At 33.0% G+C, this 16,789-nt stretch overlaps 1 protein-coding gene across 7 annotated transcripts in view; it reads left to right on the forward strand.

The window, feature by feature from the left end:
- Reps1 (RALBP1 associated Eps domain containing 1) overlaps positions 1 to 15,314 on the forward strand; it is a 76,410-nt gene extending 61,096 nt beyond the window's left edge. For 4 of the 7 annotated variants that reach the window (XM_076858199.2, XM_076858204.2, XM_076858202.2 and 1 more), the window contains 10 exons: positions 268 to 355; positions 1,247 to 1,348; positions 3,759 to 3,828; positions 5,032 to 5,150; positions 6,010 to 6,074; positions 10,102 to 10,287; positions 11,391 to 11,486; positions 12,482 to 12,630; positions 13,719 to 13,824; positions 15,123 to 15,314. In XM_076858199.2, the coding sequence (XP_076714314.1) occupies positions 268 to 355; positions 1,247 to 1,348; positions 3,759 to 3,828; positions 5,032 to 5,150; positions 6,010 to 6,074; positions 10,102 to 10,287; positions 11,391 to 11,486; positions 12,482 to 12,630; positions 13,719 to 13,824; positions 15,123 to 15,191 (1,050 nt within the window). In that variant the 3' untranslated portion in view covers positions 15,192 to 15,314. Of the gene's footprint in view, positions 1 to 267; positions 356 to 1,246; positions 1,349 to 3,755; positions 3,829 to 5,031; positions 5,151 to 6,009; positions 6,075 to 10,101; positions 10,288 to 11,390; positions 11,487 to 12,481; positions 12,631 to 13,718; positions 13,825 to 15,122 lie in introns of all 7 variants that reach the window. The other 3 variants (XM_076858198.2, XM_076858203.2, XM_076858200.2) reach the window with 1 other exon arrangement.
- The last annotated feature ends 1,475 nt before the right edge of the window (positions 15,315 to 16,789 follow it).

The following is a 16,789-nucleotide window of genomic DNA, read 5'->3' on the forward strand; positions in this document are numbered from 1 at the left end:
GTCGTGAACTGTGTTTTTATAAGAGAATTTTTTCATGTAAATGTTTAATCACTCAATTTAAGATGTACTTTTTATAAAAGAAATCAGATTATTTGACTTGATAAAATCAACTAAGCTTTTGATTATGAAAATTTATTTTCATCTTTACCTTAATGTAAGTGAGAAAATCTTTCTACTAGTTTTTGCATTGTTGTTAGTTTTGATTATTTAATGGTATTAACTTGACATTTTAAAAACAAAATCTATATTTACTCCCATTATCTTTAGGATACTGCTATTGTTCATCCAGTTCCCATTCGTATGACTCCAAGCAAAATCCACATGCAGGAAATGGAACTTAAAAGAACTGGCAGTGGTAAGGAAGATGTTACTAGATTGTATTTTAATTGCTTATTTTCCAAATCTAGTGCTTTCTAACTATTGTGTTTGTAGACACGTGTGTTTGCTTATATTGCAGTTTTTTGTTTTGGTTATGGTACTAGGGATTGAATCTAACCACTGAGCCACATCCCTAGACCCCCCTTTTTAAAATTTTCTATTTTGAGACAGGATCTTGCTAAAGTTGCTTGCAACTGGCTTTGAACTCTGATTCTCTTGCCTCAGCTTCAAGCTGCTGGGATTATAGACATGTGCCACTGCACTGGCCTATGTTGCAGTTTTTTAAAGGAAATTACTGATCTTAAAGTATAAGGTTTTAGAATAAGGGCATGTGGAAATGTGACTTTTCCAATAACCCTGGATTTATGTGATCACCATCATGAATTATTTAAAGTGTGTTCAGTTTTTAACTAAAAAAGATATGTAAAAGTAGATTTTGGCCTTTGTATAAGTTTTTAAATTGTCTGTTTTACTTGAACTTCTGGAATTTCCTGTCAGTTTAGACTAAATATTTTGGTTAAAGTTTCTGAAAGGTAGATTTTTTTTTTCTTGTGTGAATTAGTATCATTAATTAACTTATCTGTAGCCCAATATATATGGTGTTTTGTTTAAGCAATTGCACTACCAAGCTAAAATTGAACGTGCAGATAAATTCTTTCATTATCAAGTATCTTATTATGGCCAATGACGAAATTCCATATAAACAGGTTTACATTTATTTTTATTAAAAATATTATTTTGTCTAATATCTCATGGATTTATTTGCCACTTTTTTAGAATATCTAAATGAAGTTTTATATTCTAAACTTTATGAATTTATCAATTCAAATACTAGTATTTGTATTTTTACCTATTAATTCTCCACTAGATCATACTAATCCGACCAGCCCCTTACTTGTGAAACCATCTGACCTTTCAGAAGAAAATAAGATAAATTCATCTGTGAAATTTGCTTCTGGAAATACTGTAGGTAAGTAAGTGAAACATTTGCCTCACACTTTCCATTTGAAGTATATTAAGTGTGGATGTATTTAAAAGTCTGAGTGCTTCAAATGTGTAGCCATTTAGTGCTGTCTTCACTGAGTAAAGTAAAAGATAGTTAACTCTTTTAATCATCCTACCCTGTCTGTGAACAAATGGCCACCTTTCATTGCCACCTGCTTGAGGCAAGGCTGCTCCCTCCCAGCTTGGTCCATTGGCTCTTTTCTATCAACATTTTTTCTTTGTGTCTCACAAAACATTGTGGATATGTTTATTCATTCAGCCAGTGCTAATCAGATACTAAGTGCCAAGTTTTGTTCAAAGTACTGGGAATTTAGCAGTAAACAAAAAAGAAAAAAAATTTTTGCCCATATAGAGTTTATATTCTGTAAGAGAGATAAGATAATAAGAGAGAGGGAAGCTCTTAAATTAGAAGGTAATTAATACCATGTAAAAAAATAAGGCTGGAAAGGGAAGAAGGAATGCCATTTTAAATAAAGTGTTTTAAAAAGGCCTTACCAAGTTTTGAGTCAAAACTTGAAGGAGAAGAGTGATTCAGCTGTTTGAATCCTAAAAGAAGGATGAATTAAGGCACAGGAATTAGTAAAACCTTAAGAAAGGAAACTTGTTCCTGTTGGGACCGCAAACAGATGTGTAATAAAAGGTTTGGCAAGTCAGAGTAGTAAGTGGTAGAATAGTAGCAAGGAGCAGTGCAAGACTTTGACCTTTACTGAATGGAAAAGCAATTAGAAGATTCTGAATAGAGAAGTGAAATAATCTGAATTTACTTTAAAAAAACAAAACCAAAAAAACGAGGTCACTCTGGCAGTTCTAATAGTAATAGACCAAAAGAAGGCAAGAGAGACAGTTCAGGAGAGAGTTATAATAATTCAGGCAGGAGAAGAGAGTGGCTCAGTTTAGAGTGGTAGCAGTGGATATACTAAGAAGTAGTCAGATTTGGGGCTGAATTTTGAACATTTCCTAGAAAGCCACAGAGTTTGCTTACCTCTGTGGTATAAGATTGGAGAGAAGAGGCAGGGGTAATTTTGGGGCTTTTTATCTGTAGCTGGGAAATGAGGAAGGCTGTCATGATAGTAGGTTTGTGGGGAAAGAATTAAGACTTCAGTCTTATACATCTAAAATTTGACATATATGTTAGGACAGCTAAGTGGAAATATGTTCATTTTAGCATCGTTCTTTTACCAATTAAGTAATTCCATTATATGGCAAGAAAAAGTAAAAGGATAAGTTTTGAAATGAAATTAAACCTAATAACCAGTATCCTTAAAAGTGTATATAGTTTTCCTTCAGATTATACCTTGAGTTTCTATTTTAATTTTTTTTTTTTTAGTTGTTGATTGACCTTTATTTTATTTATTTATATGTGGTGCTGAGAATCGAACCCAGTGCCTCACACATGCTAGGCAAGTGCTGTACCACTGAGCAACAAACCCAGCCCTCCCTGCTGCTTTCTAAGTCTTTGAGGACATAGAAAAATCAAGGACCCCTAGCTAAAAAAATTTATTATTGCCAGCATATGTTACTTCAGGTTGTTTTATTTTTCACTTCAACAATTTTAAAGTTCATTTTCTTTATTTTAAATATTTTAAAATTTATTCTTTGAAGGTGACTTTTTTACATTACAAAGCAGTTCACATTTAACTGCAAAAATGTAAAAGATAAACAGAAATAACAAAATAACTATTCATACTCTATTTTACAAATGACCATGGTTAACAAAGTCATCATTAACTTTAGTTCTTATTCTGTGTGTGTATAATACAGGTTGAGCAATCCTAATCTGAAAATCAAAAATCTGAAATGTTTCAGAATCTCAAGCTTTTTGATTGCCAGCATGACACCACAAGTATAAAATTCGACACTTAAATTCATGTGATAGTTTACAGTCAAAGCACAGGAACACTAAAAAATATATATAATTACCTATAGGCTGTATGTATAAGGTGTATATGAAACAGATCTTATCTTTAAATATCCCTAAAACATCTCATTATATACATGTAAATATTTCAGAATCCAAAACATTGGAAACAAAATATTTCTGGCCCCAAGCATTTCAAATAAGGCATACTCAATCTATAGTTCTGGTTTTGTATAATATGAAATTGTAACATATATAACATTTTGTGACTTATTTTGAATAATTCTGTATCATTAAGTATTAAGTTTCTAGATAATGATTTGTTGTATACATATGCATGATTTATTTGATTGATACTTAATTTTTTACAGTTAATAACATTAGGATGAACGTTACCTATTAGCAGTCTTTGAATATTTTTTGATTTGAAACAGTCTCTCACTTATATTTGTGTGGGTTAGAGCAAAAAGTAAAGAAATGATTATTATTAAATAGGACATATCCCATTTATCAGCAGATGGTTACAGTAGTTCAGACTCTTTTACTTCTGACCCAGAACAGATCGGGAGCAATGTAACTCGTCAAAGGTCAGTATTTCTGCCAATTAAAAGTGTTAAAATATTTTAATGCATTTTTTTATTTTGATGCAGTTTAATACTTAAAATCATTTGGAACCACATACACATTATTTTGTTCTCTGAAAGTTGTTAGGTTACTTTTTGGTAATATGTAAAAGACAAGTAATTTTCATTCTTTCCAACTTAATTAGAAAAATCAATGAAATTCTGTTTTGTTTTTTTCCACATGTATTTTGTGGAAGTTCTAAAGGCTGATAACTTCTTCACAATAGAAGCTTAATATAGTCCTTTTTGTAGAGAAACAGAGTCTAAAGAAATAAATGAATAAGTTATGGCAAGTACCAAAAAAATTCTGTTTTAAAACAGCATCCAACACAGCCCAGCAGTGCAAGCCCCTGACCCTAAACTTCTGTGTTACATTAAAGCTTAGGCACAAACAATTTGTGTGGGATAGGGTGGGAGGATGGCAAGAGATTTGTCTGTGAAGACTTTGCCATTCACTAAAAGCTGTTCAGAACAGAAGCATATTTCTCTCCCCATAAATTAAGTCTGCTTGCTTCTTTCCAATTTTTCATGTAGTTCTTCCTGTGTTTCTTAAGAGTTTTCAGTCATCTTGGTTTTATTCTTTTTATCCCTATATATGAAGACCAGATTGCCAGTATCCATGGAGATCCTTTTCAGAAGAAGACTGAAAGTAGCAAAGACTTCAGTAGCAAAGAAGTGAATCTCTAGGGCGAGTTGAGCTCTTAAGTAATATGGTCTTTGATGAAACAGAATGGGCACCTCAGATAGTTTACCCAGGTTTGACCTCAGCTTACCAGACTCCAGTTTTTAATAAGTTTGGAAGATAAATAAACCAAGTTTGATAGTAGAGTTTCTCTTTTTGTAAAATTAAAATTTTAATTTTTTTTATTATTACCTTTAGTTGAATGGGAAAAGCAGCCTATGGTTTGCAAGTTTAGCTTGAAATCATGTTGACAACTTCTCCAAATTTTTAAAATACTGTTTATTGTTTTACTTTACAACATTTTAAAAAAACCACTTGTTTAGGACACATAATAGTGCTATCTTTACTGATGGTTATATTTAAATAGGTACTGCTTGAGAAAATGTCATGCTAGTAGGGTCATTTGCTGCTTAGCCAAGTTTGAATGCTTAAAAATTTTTCCAATATGAATAGCATGACCAATTGTTATGGGGTGAATTTTGCAGGTCTCATTCAGGAACTTCTCCTGATAACACTGCACCACCACCTCCCCCTCCAAGGCCACAGCCCTCTCATTCTAGATCATCATCCTTAGATATGAATCGGACCTTTACAGTCACCACAGGTAGGGGCCAAAGAAGCACAATATATATTATCATTTAATTTTAAAGTTAATCCAAGACATACAACATTTTATTTCCATTCTTGTTAATATGTCTTATTTATTGTATTTTTATGAAGAAAAAAAATCTGGATGTAAAGATACATCAAATAAAGGGGATGTTTTTTCTTAGTAACTCTCTTTTTGTGTGTTTGAATGGAAATAATACATATAGAAACCTGAGGTATAACTCAGGAAATTTGAAAAGAAGATGTAGTGATATCAGGGGTGGGAGAGTAATAGGCCTTCACTTGGCTAATGAAAGGGCAAGAACAGTCATAATTTGTTAAAATTTCAACTGACAGTATTGCTATTACATTGATTGAAATAGAAATGATGGGCAAAGGGTAATAAGGTCATGTTTTAGTCATTGTGAGTTTGAAATGGTAAGGAAAAATCTAAATAATCACCAGGTCACTGGATCTTCAAGCAAAGAAAGATCAATGTAATGTTTAGAATTATTTGCATAGAAATGGTAGAGTGAAGTGTTAAAAAGAAAAATTGGAAGTCTTTGTATCTGATAGCTAACAAGCAATCAGAAATATAGCAGGAAAAGATGAGAATATATTCTAGTATGGAAATAGGAGCTTATCAGGAGTCTCTCATGTAATGCAGTTCCCAAGAGAAATAAGGTCTGAGGAAAAGTCAAGAGATTTGGCCAATGGGTGACCTATAGACTGTTGTACAAGATAGTATTCACTGTCCTATAATTATCAAGCATTCTTAGAAATGTTTATCATGTGGTCACATTGATTCAGCCTGTTTTTTCTATTAGCAAAGTGACTATATATTTGCTAAAAAGAAGACTTGCATATTCACACAGGACAACAACAGGCTGGAGTTGTTGCCCAACCTCCTGCAGTGCCTCCAAGACCACAGCCCTCACAGGTAATTCTCCAGGGTACTCATTAATAAATGTTGGCTATTATTTCCTCCTGATCAGTTTGTCGGTTGGATATTCAATTCTATTATACATTTATTTGGAAGGTCAGGAATCACCTAATAATTATCCTTAATGAGTATTTCATTCAATGAAGATGAGGATTTTGGAAGAAAAGGATTTCAATAATAATATGGGTTATTTCCTGAAAGATCCTTTAAAGTGAAGTCAGTGAATTTGCTGAGAAAGAAATCAGGAACACTGTTCCATTCATAATAGCCAAAAAAAAAAAAAAAAAAAGGAATAAATCTGACAAGGTGAAAGACCTCTCTACAATGAAAACTACAGAACATTAAAGAAAGAAATTGAAGAAGACATAAGAACATGGAGAGATGTCCCATACTCATGGATAGGCAGAATTAATATTGTCAAAATGGCCATACTATCAAAAGCAATATACAGATTCAATGCAGTCCCCATCAAAATACCAATGGCATTCTTCACAGTTCTAGAAAACACAGTCCTAAAATTAATTTGGAAGAATAGACTCCCAGAATAGCCAAAGCAATTCTAAGTCAAAAAAGCAATGCTGGAGGCATCATAATATCAGACTTCAAATTATACTACAGAGCTATAGTGACAAAAAGTGCATGGTACTGGCATAAAAACACGTACATAAACCAGTGGCACAGAATATAAGATATAGAGACGAAAACCACACATCTACAGTCATCTGATCTTGATAAAGATGCCAGAAACATACATTGGACCCTTTTCAATGAATGGTGCTGGGAAAACTGGTAATCCATGTGTAGAAGAATGAGACTAGACTACACCCTTTTCTCTCACCCTGCACAAAAGTCAACTCAAAATGGATCGAAGACTTAGGAATTTGACTAGAAACTATGTAACTCCTAGAAGTAAACTTGGGGTCAACAGTCCAGCACAGGCACAGGCAATGACTGCCTCAGGAGGACTCTGTTTTACAAAAGGCACAAACTATTTTCTAAATCTTGGGGAAATAATACCCAAAGTTAATAAATGGGATGGCATCAAATTAAAAATCTTCACAGCAAAGGAAACAACTAGGAATGTGAAAAAACTGGAAGAAAGTTTTTGCTAGCTACTCTTTTTAACAGAGGATTAATATCTAGGAATTATGAAGAACTCAAATGCCAAAAAATCAAATAACCCTATTAATAAATGGACAAATGAACCAAATGACATTTTCAAAAGAAATATAAATAACCAACAAATATATGAAAAAGTGTTGAATATCATTAGCAATTATAGAAATGCAAATCAAAACTACACTGAGATTTTGTAAGTGTTGGAGAGGATGTGAGAAAAAGGAACAATTTTATATATTTGTGGGACTGTAAATTAGAACAACCATTATGGAAATCACTCTGGAGGATCTTCAGAAGACTAGGCATGAGAGTTTGGGATATAGCTCAGTTGGTAAAATGCTTGCCTCGCGTGCACAAAACCCGTGGGTTCAATCCCCAGTACCAAAGGAAAAAAGAGGACTAGGCATGGAACCGCCGTATGACCAGCTATACTACTCCTCAGTACTTATCCTGAAGAAGTCATACAAATGCCAGATAGTACACTGTGTCTACATGTAGGTAATTTTCTGCCCACAGAATACAGACTAATTAATTTGCTTATATAAGGCTTAAGTTTATGGTGTGGTTCTCCAGCCACTTGAGCTAATGAACTGTACATAAAAATAATGTCAGTTTAGGTGCAAAAAAAGTACAATCAGCCCTTTGTATCCATCTGTACTGCATCTATGGATTCAATTAATCATAAGTTGAAAATATTTGAAAAAAATGTGTCTGTACTGAAAAAAAAAATTAAAGTTGTATACCCATGTTTATAGCAGCACAATTCACAATAGCCTGGTTGTTCATCAATAGATAAAGGAAAATGTGGTATATAGACATCATGGAGTTTTAGCCATCAGCCATAAAGAAAAATGAAATTATGTCATTTGTAGGAGACCATTATGTCAAATAAAGTAAGCCAAACACAGAAGGCCAAGGATTGTATGTTTTCTCTCACGTGGAAGCTAGAGAGGAAAAGGAAAAGAAAGGTGGTGGTGATGGGGGTGTCTCATGAAAATCCAAGGGAGATCAGTAGAGTAAAGGGACAATGTGTAGAAGGAAGGGAGTGGGGAGAAGAGATAGGGAGTGATATTGGCCAAATTATATTGTTAGATTGTGTGTATATACGAACATATGATAAGAAATCGCATCATTATGTATAGCTGTAATGTACCAATAAAAATGTGAAAAGAGAAAAAATAAAAATGCATATACAGAATATTACTCATTGTACATTTTTTATAATGAAAAAAAGTTGGAAAAAATTAATAATCCTATGAATAAAGCAATTTAATAAACTTGCAATTTAATAAACTTTTAAACTTAAATAAAGTGAAGCAAGTAATATATCTTGATAAATGAGGGCTTAGGAGAAAGAATAACAGATTTTAGGAGATGGGAGCTGTCTGTCCATTAATATTCTGCAGTCTGGCATTTACAAGAGTAATCCCACTGCATCTTTCTGGATGTGTTCTTACATAAGTGGAAGAAGTGTTAAAGACCTCTGCATTCCTTTCAGGGAGAATTGAAATGCTGCAGTAGATATATTTATAAAATGCTTTGGAACAGACTTAGTGGCTAGTAAAATCAAGATTAACATTGAGAAGGTAAAGTAAAATGAAGGAAGAAAGATTTGAAGAGGGACTTGAAAGATACAGTAGTATTTACTGGGGGGAGGACATGTGCAGTAGCCTGGCTTTCTTTGGGGGGAAAACCAGTTAGTTCACTATAACTGGAGTGGACATGTGGAATAATGAAACAATGAAACTAGAGAGGAAGGGAGGAGGCAGAGTATCTTCTAAGTGATGGAAAAATTTTAAAGGGTAAATAGGAAAGAGACATCTAAGATATTCCTGTAGCATGTTTTAATTCCTTGCTTGCTTATTATCTCTTATCCTGTACTGGACTGTCACCTTTATTAGTGGATGAGCCTTGTTTTCTTCCCTATTATATCCGTAGTGCCTGGCACAAAGTAGATACTCAATAAATATATTTTTATACTGAATATTTTAGTATCATTGGTGTGGTGTAGGACAGATTGAAAAGAAGTGGGAAGTGCACTTGATCTTGGGAAACTAATTCTTTTGCACTTCAAAAATAATGACCTTTTAAAAATAATAATAATAATAATAATAATAATGACCTTTTAAAGAAACATAAGGAAGCATTTTTAAAAGTAACTTTTTAAAAGCATAAACTATTGTGCAATATCCCAATTAAGGAAAAAAAATATGGGACTAGAGTTGTGACTAAGTGGTAGAGCACTTGCCTAGCATGTGTGAGGCATTGGGTTCAATTCCCAGCACCACCATAAAAAATAAAGATATTGTGTCCATCTACAACTAAAAAAATACTTTCTAAAAAACTGCAAGAAGAGGAGTTGGGTAGGACCAAACCCTCTCCTGTCCTTTAATGTACTTTTAAGTTTTTTTTTAAATAAAAACTTTGTGGTATTGGTATCCATGTGTTCTGACAACTAATTTTTGTCCCAGTATTGAAAAAAAAAAAATAGTGGGGGAAGGGACAATAGGATCCTATAAATTGTACATTTGAAAAATTTATATAAAATTATAAAATTCAAACGTACAATTTATAAAATTCTTCAGATGAATAAAAAACATTCTAATAAAAAAACTTTGAAAAAGTATTTTTATTGGAGCTTTATCATCTTAATGCTTTTGAGTGTCTGCTTTTCACTTATGAAGGCTTATTTATAACTAAATGTCATAGTAATATACACCATGGATTTATAAATAATATACTATTTATTATAACACAGTTTAAAATATATTACAATACAGCTAATATGTTGTATTGTAATATATTTTACAACATATTTTCAAAGAAAAAGTAGACTGTTCTATGGTATTAATATACCCCCCCCCAAAAAACAATGTATGTTTCTCTGTTCTAAACCATTGTCCAGGCTCCTGGTCCCACTGTACATCGTCCAGTGGATGCCGATGGCCTAATGACTCACACTAGTACCTCACCTCAGCAGATACCAGAGCAACCAAATTTTGCAGATTTCAGCCAATTTGAAGTATTTGCTGCATCAAATGTAAATGAAGAACAAGATGATGAAGCTGAGAAACATTCAGAAGTCTTGCCGGTCAGTTTTCAAAGGCTTAGCTAATTCATGGATTCTCTTCCCGTGTCATTCTCTTAAAGCCTCTCTGTGAACAAGAACTCCTGATAAGGCAAATAGTAGATGGCACACCATTGAGTAAAATATGTGCTGCTACCTCTTTGGGAGGATTCATATTCACTGGGTCAGTGTTTCTCAACTTTTTTCTTGCCCTCTTAATACCTGCTTGTTGCAGTATAATGCTAAGAATTTGAATCTGGTATGGTATGAAAAGACAGAAACACAACTAGCTGGTCCTGGATGAAACATTTGTCTGGAGGTTCAATGTTGAGCATCTGATTGTATGATTTAGTGAAGATTTCCAACAGAGAAGAAGCCATGGTTACTATAACATATACCCAGTTTGTGTAAGTCACCTTAGTCAGGTAAACTTACAAACCATATAATGCCAAAATGTGATCTTAGCAGATTGCATTCTAGGAGACTGTTATAGTTCTAGTGGCAAGGAGCATTAGTAGGAGTGTCTCAAACTACTAGGAATAAATATGAAGTGGAAGGGACTAGAAGAATTCTGAAATCTCTGTCCTAATTGTTGTTTTAACCCATATTGAGCCTCTCTGTCAGATTAAAAAGCCATGTTTATTTGACTAGCATGGCTTAGATAAAGGTTTTCTATAGATTTTATCTATGGAAAATTTCCTACTGGTCACTAATTCCAACATATAACTTTGTGCCTGGCCATTAGGTGAAAGGGCTGCACCGAGGAAGACAGGAGCAGGTCTGAGGGCGAGTGCAGATGTGTCAGAGTACTGGTACTCACATCCCTGGGTGGGTGAATTCCCTCCCCAACCGAAGAACTTTCCAGCCACCACCTAGATATTCAGTACAATGGCTGCATCCTTATTCACCCTTCCCTCCTTCACGGATGTTGACCTTCCTCCTTTGCTTCCTTTTAGTACTAGAGAAAGGACATTTAATGTGGTGTTTCCAAGTTCCTTCTCATCTCTGAGCTCTCATTTTTCTTGTCATAATATTTTCTTGAAGTTTTACTCTGATTTGTTACATATTCTATATTTGTGCATAATTATATATTATATATCGTTAAAATGGTAATGTGTTCATCTTAGGTTGAAAAAGCTTCTGATCCTGCAAGTTCTCTTCGAGTTGCCAAAACGGATAGTAAAATAGAAGAAAAGACAGCTACTAGTGTTCCTGCCAATGTGGTATGCAAAAAGTATTATAGAGAAAGAAATTTATATTGTTCATCAATAAACCCCATGTTGATTATACCATTAACATTTTATTATATTTGCTTTCTAATATCTTTCTCCATTCCTCTTGTAAATTCTTCTCCCTTGTGCATTTCAAATTGTAAATTCATTCATTCCACTCGAGGGAACAATTTTGGTAACTTTTTTTTTCCTTTTATTATTCATATATGTCCAAGTTATTTAAAACAGATTGTGTTGCTATAAAATGCTTAAATTCTGCTTTTTGGACACTTAATTTTTTACTATGTTAGTACTTCTGTGATATTTTTAAATAATTTTATTTTTTATCAATTTATCACAACAAATTTTAAAAAGCACTTAAGAGATGACAGTTGACTCTTTTTTTAATTTATTTACTTAATCAGGTTATACTAAACATTGAAATACTCTAGTGTTAATGGATTCTATTGGAGGCAGATTCACAATCCCCAAAAAAGTGTCCACTCATTTTCAAGAGTTATAATTACTGTGCATTTTAGTGGTATTTATTAATTATGTAGCCTTCCGCATGTTCATAATGAATTATTTTATTCTTAAAGATGTTATATTTTAGTATTTTTGAATAGGATTTCCTATGTTGAAAATGAATATTTTTGGAGATTTTCTTTACTGAATTGGTATATGTTGAATATGTATCATATTTATGTTAAAACTGACTTTTACGGTCTTTTATCAGATTTGGACTCCAAGGAGCTTATTTTACTCTGTTTAAAAAATTTGTTATTGTAGATATATTCCTGATTGTGGGATCAACTAGAAGCATCCTTTCCTGTTGCACTTTAAGTTAGCTGCTGACAAATAGATGAATTATTTTAAAGTAGGACAGCCAACTTTTAATTGTTTTAAGAGCAAGTAGCTTAAAGAAAGCAAACAGGGTTGGCAGAGTGTTAGCTAATCATGAACATCTTCAGGAAATATCCATTATTAATGGATTTCTTGTCTTCCAGAGCAAAGGCACAACACCTCTTGCTCCACCACCTAAACCTGTTCGAAGAAGATTAAAATCAGAAGATGAATTAAGGCCAGATGTCGATGAACACACACAAAAGACAGGTGTCTTGGCTGCTGTTCTTGCATCACAACCTTCTATTCCCAGGTAATCAGCATTATTCTTAAACATTTAATTACTAAGAACAAAAAGCACAATAATTAAAACACCAAACTGAAAGAAATTAATGGTCAGACTAATTCTCAGTTTTTAGTTTTTCATTCCTGAATAGGTAGATCATTCTTCCTACGTTTTCCCCCCATTATTATTATTAAATTCAATTCCAATTCCATTTTAACACCCTATTGTAAACTCTGGGGTGGGAGTTTTTAAAAACGATAATGTAGAATGAAACTAATATTTTAATTCTGGTTGTTTAAGATCAGGGTTTGGCAGACTGAAACTCAGGGGCAAATTCAGACCATGGCCTATTTTTGTATAGCCCATGAACTAAGAATGGTTTTTACATCCTTGTAAAAAGAGAATAGAAGGAAAAAGGGGAAAAAATAGAGTATACAACAGAAACTGTATGCCCTTAAAGCCTAAAATAAGTCTGTTTACAGAAAAAGTTTGCTGGGGCCTGCCCTAGACTGTTTAACTTTAAACTTGGGATTCTTGCTGAGTGCGGTGGCTCATACCTGTAATCCCAGCTATTTGGGAGGCCAAGGATCACAAGTTCAAGGGTAGCTGTTTAACAAGACCCTATTTTTCAAAACAAAAGTCGAAAGGGCTGGAGAGTTATAGGGCTGGAGTTGTGGCTCAGTGGTAGAGCACTTTCCTGGTATGAGGAGGCACTGGGTTTGATTCTCAGTACCACACAAATAAATAGATAAATAAATAAAACGAAAGTTCATCAACGACTAAAAAAAATATTTAAGGGGGGGTGAAAATGTGATTCAGTGGGAGAGCACACCTCGGATTCAATCACCAGTACGATGCAAAGGAAAAAGATGGAAAACAGAAAAAAAAAAAATCTTGGGATTTTCAGTAATTAAAACAATAGCAAAAATAAACAAAAGCTTCTGAAGCTTATATGTTTTTAGTTGATCATTGAAACTGACTAAGTGAGGTTTTGAGCTGTGTTAATAAGGAAAAAGATGTTCCCTGTTCTTTCCATGCTCAAAAATATATCAGGGAACAATGAGTTCAGGTTAAAGAAATAAAGGTTTTGGTTTTTGTCCTCTTTACTTCCTCAGATCCATTGGGAAAGATAAGAAAGCTATTCAGGCATCAATTAGACGCAATAAGGAAACCAACACAGTTTTGGCGAGATTGAATAGTGAATTGCAACAACAATTAAAGGTAATATAGTTTGTGATATGTTATTTGGGAATTTCCACAGGCCCAGAGTTGTGGAGGAAATTAAAGAGAATCCAACAGGTTTTATGCTTGCATGAAATCTCCCTCATATCAAGAGAACTGTATATCTAAAATGTTGTATTAGCCATTGAATTTTTTAGTAGTAAAAGAAATTTTTGAAACTCAATTCTGATATACATTGCCTTATCCTATATAGATATAAGAATTACAGTTCCTATAATGTTCCTTAACTTTCATATAAAAACTTAAAAGAAACCCTGTAACCTCAGGCACACCATACATCACATACATAGCTCTTTGCATTCTAAGTAATTATTAGATGATTTGACTGCTTGTAGTTTATCTTTTTACCAAAAACAACTCAGATTATATTAAAGGAACTTAAAGATGACAAGGAGTGGAGAAAATTTAGATTATCTTACATGTAGAAATAGAAAAGACAGACCTTAAATAAAAATGATATTTCCATGTAATGTGTTCTACTGTTATCTAATACTTGAGATGAATGAAGGGTTTTTCCCCATTATGCACTATGATTTATTTGAATGAATAAAATAATTATACTCAGAATCACTCACATTATTAAGCCCTCATGTCTTATAAACCAGTGGTTTATAAACTTTAATGTGTATATAAATAATCTAGGGTTGTATTAAAATGCAAATTCTGATTTAGTAGGTCTGGGATGGAACCTGAGAATTCTACCTAAGGTTCCAGAGAAGAAGAAAAAATTAGAATTTGTGGCTACTTGAAAAGACTCCTCAGAATCTGGGTTCCAGATTCTTCTCTGGGTTCCAGAGAAGAAGAAAAAATTAGAATTTGTGGCTACTTGAAAAGACTCCTCAGAATCTGGGTGCAAAATGAATTTTTCCTTTGGGGACCAGAACTTAAGATGGGATCCAGAAGTTGCTATAACTGAATGACATCACTAGGGAAAATAATCTTTGTTAACTAATTCATCTACAGTTTATTCAGGAGGCTGGCTTTATATAAAATTTTTATAGAAATACCCATTCTTTGCAAATGTTAACTTTCCTCATAATTGGCTTAAAAACATTTCATTACCTGATTTACATAGTAAGAAAGATTTAAGTTACTAGGATCATATTTTCAATGTATAAAGAAACTACCTTTCTAAAGTGATGTATACTTTCAAAATATGAATAGTTAGTTGTCCATTAGTCTCCTTGACCAAAGCAAATTGTTTTCAGAGTTGTTGTTAAGTGTGTCTTTGTTTTTATATATTTTTGAATATAACTTGGACTTGATGTCTTTTTCAGGATGTTCTTGAGGAGAGAATTTCCCTGGAAGTTCAACTGGAACAACTTCGACCATTCTCTCATCTATAAGCCAATTGCCGTTAACTGTGAACATACCCCATTTTTAAGCGGTTTTGGGTTCAAAGCCAATTTGGAGGCCCAAATATTCAGCTCACTGCTTAATTCAAAATTAAATTTTATGATTCTGTTTTGCCCTGTATGTTCACCATTGTATTTAAGTATCTCTTTTTTTTTTTTTTTTTAAATTTCAACAATAAAAGGGTCAGGATGACTTTTTCTGGAGGATACATTGTGTTTGTTGGCATATCCCACCTCTGCTCTTTTGCAGCATCAGGAAAATATAATATTGGTTCATCATATTTATATGGCAAAACCACATACAGATTTGATTGACAGTATGGGCTCAAGCATACACTCAGAAATCTTTGCAATAAGGAAATAAGGAAAACAAAAATAAACTTGATTTATCCTTTTAGGCTTAATATGTTATATAAAACGTCTATATTCTGTAAAAAAAAAAAAAAAAAAGCTTTAAAATTAGTTTTCTATTTAATTTTTACTTCAAAGGACTACGTTGGATAAGATAGTTTTTACCAGAAGCTAATTTACTGAGCAGAGTCCTCCTATCTGCAATATTCTACTTTCTTAAATACCCAGGTGATTCTTTAAGCATCGTTTATATATCAGTTTGGGGGTCAGGTAATAGTTTTCCTTGTCATATTTTGACCAGTTTCATCAGAGACTTAGAATCTTTCAGCAGCAATCATAGAAACTTATCAGCTGTCTATAAGGTGGGTCTTTTAAATTGTCCCTTCAAGATAAAGGAAAACTGTGAAACCACTCCATAAAAACTGCCCATTCAGAAACATTGTCATGTCAATTTTACATGATTGATGCTGTCAACTTTTTTAGAAGTTATTACCGAGATTATTTTAAATTAATGTGCTTCTAAATTTCCAAGGATATCAGTTATAGAAGAAATGGAAATTCCTTAAGATTTCTTGTTTACCTTTCACTATCTTCTCACTTGTTCTTTTTGCCATATAGATAGGTTTTCCTATTACAAGTTTCTGGAGTATACCCTATTTGGGATAATATACTATCTTACAGTTTGTTTTATATCATACATTGGGATCACATGTGTAAATTTGCATTCTTGCTAACAACAGATATTGTCTTTAAAGTTATTCTGTCTGTTGGATCATAGATGTTAAACTACAGGGCTATATCATAATAGAATCAGAAGTGTGATTTCACACTAAAAAAACAGTACATACGTATTTTAACTTTTGTATATTTTTCATAAGAATTTAAATTTTTAAGAATTAGAAGGAATTAGTTTCATTGTTTAACCCAGGATAAAAATCCTAAACTGTACTAGTAAATTTTATTACTTTATCAAGCCAAAAGGAATTTGGCAACCTAAAGCTTCCAAGATTATATAACTTTCATTTATCATTAAGTAGATATAAATATTACTACTGCATACATCAGCTAAAGTTTCCAGGTGGCCCCAAGTTATAACCTTTATTAGCTAAACATGCTAATAAAGGCTTTAAAGGCCCAGGAAACTTCTGTTTTGCTGTTTCTTTGTTTTAAACAGAGCTGTCTTAATTTATTTGTTTTTATTAAGCTAAGTCCCATTACAGGCAGTTTCACTAGGTTTC

The sequence above is a fragment of the Callospermophilus lateralis genome, chromosome 6, assembly GCF_048772815.1.
Source record: "Callospermophilus lateralis isolate mCalLat2 chromosome 6, mCalLat2.hap1, whole genome shotgun sequence".
Lineage (NCBI taxonomy): Eukaryota > Metazoa > Chordata > Mammalia > Rodentia > Sciuridae > Callospermophilus > Callospermophilus lateralis.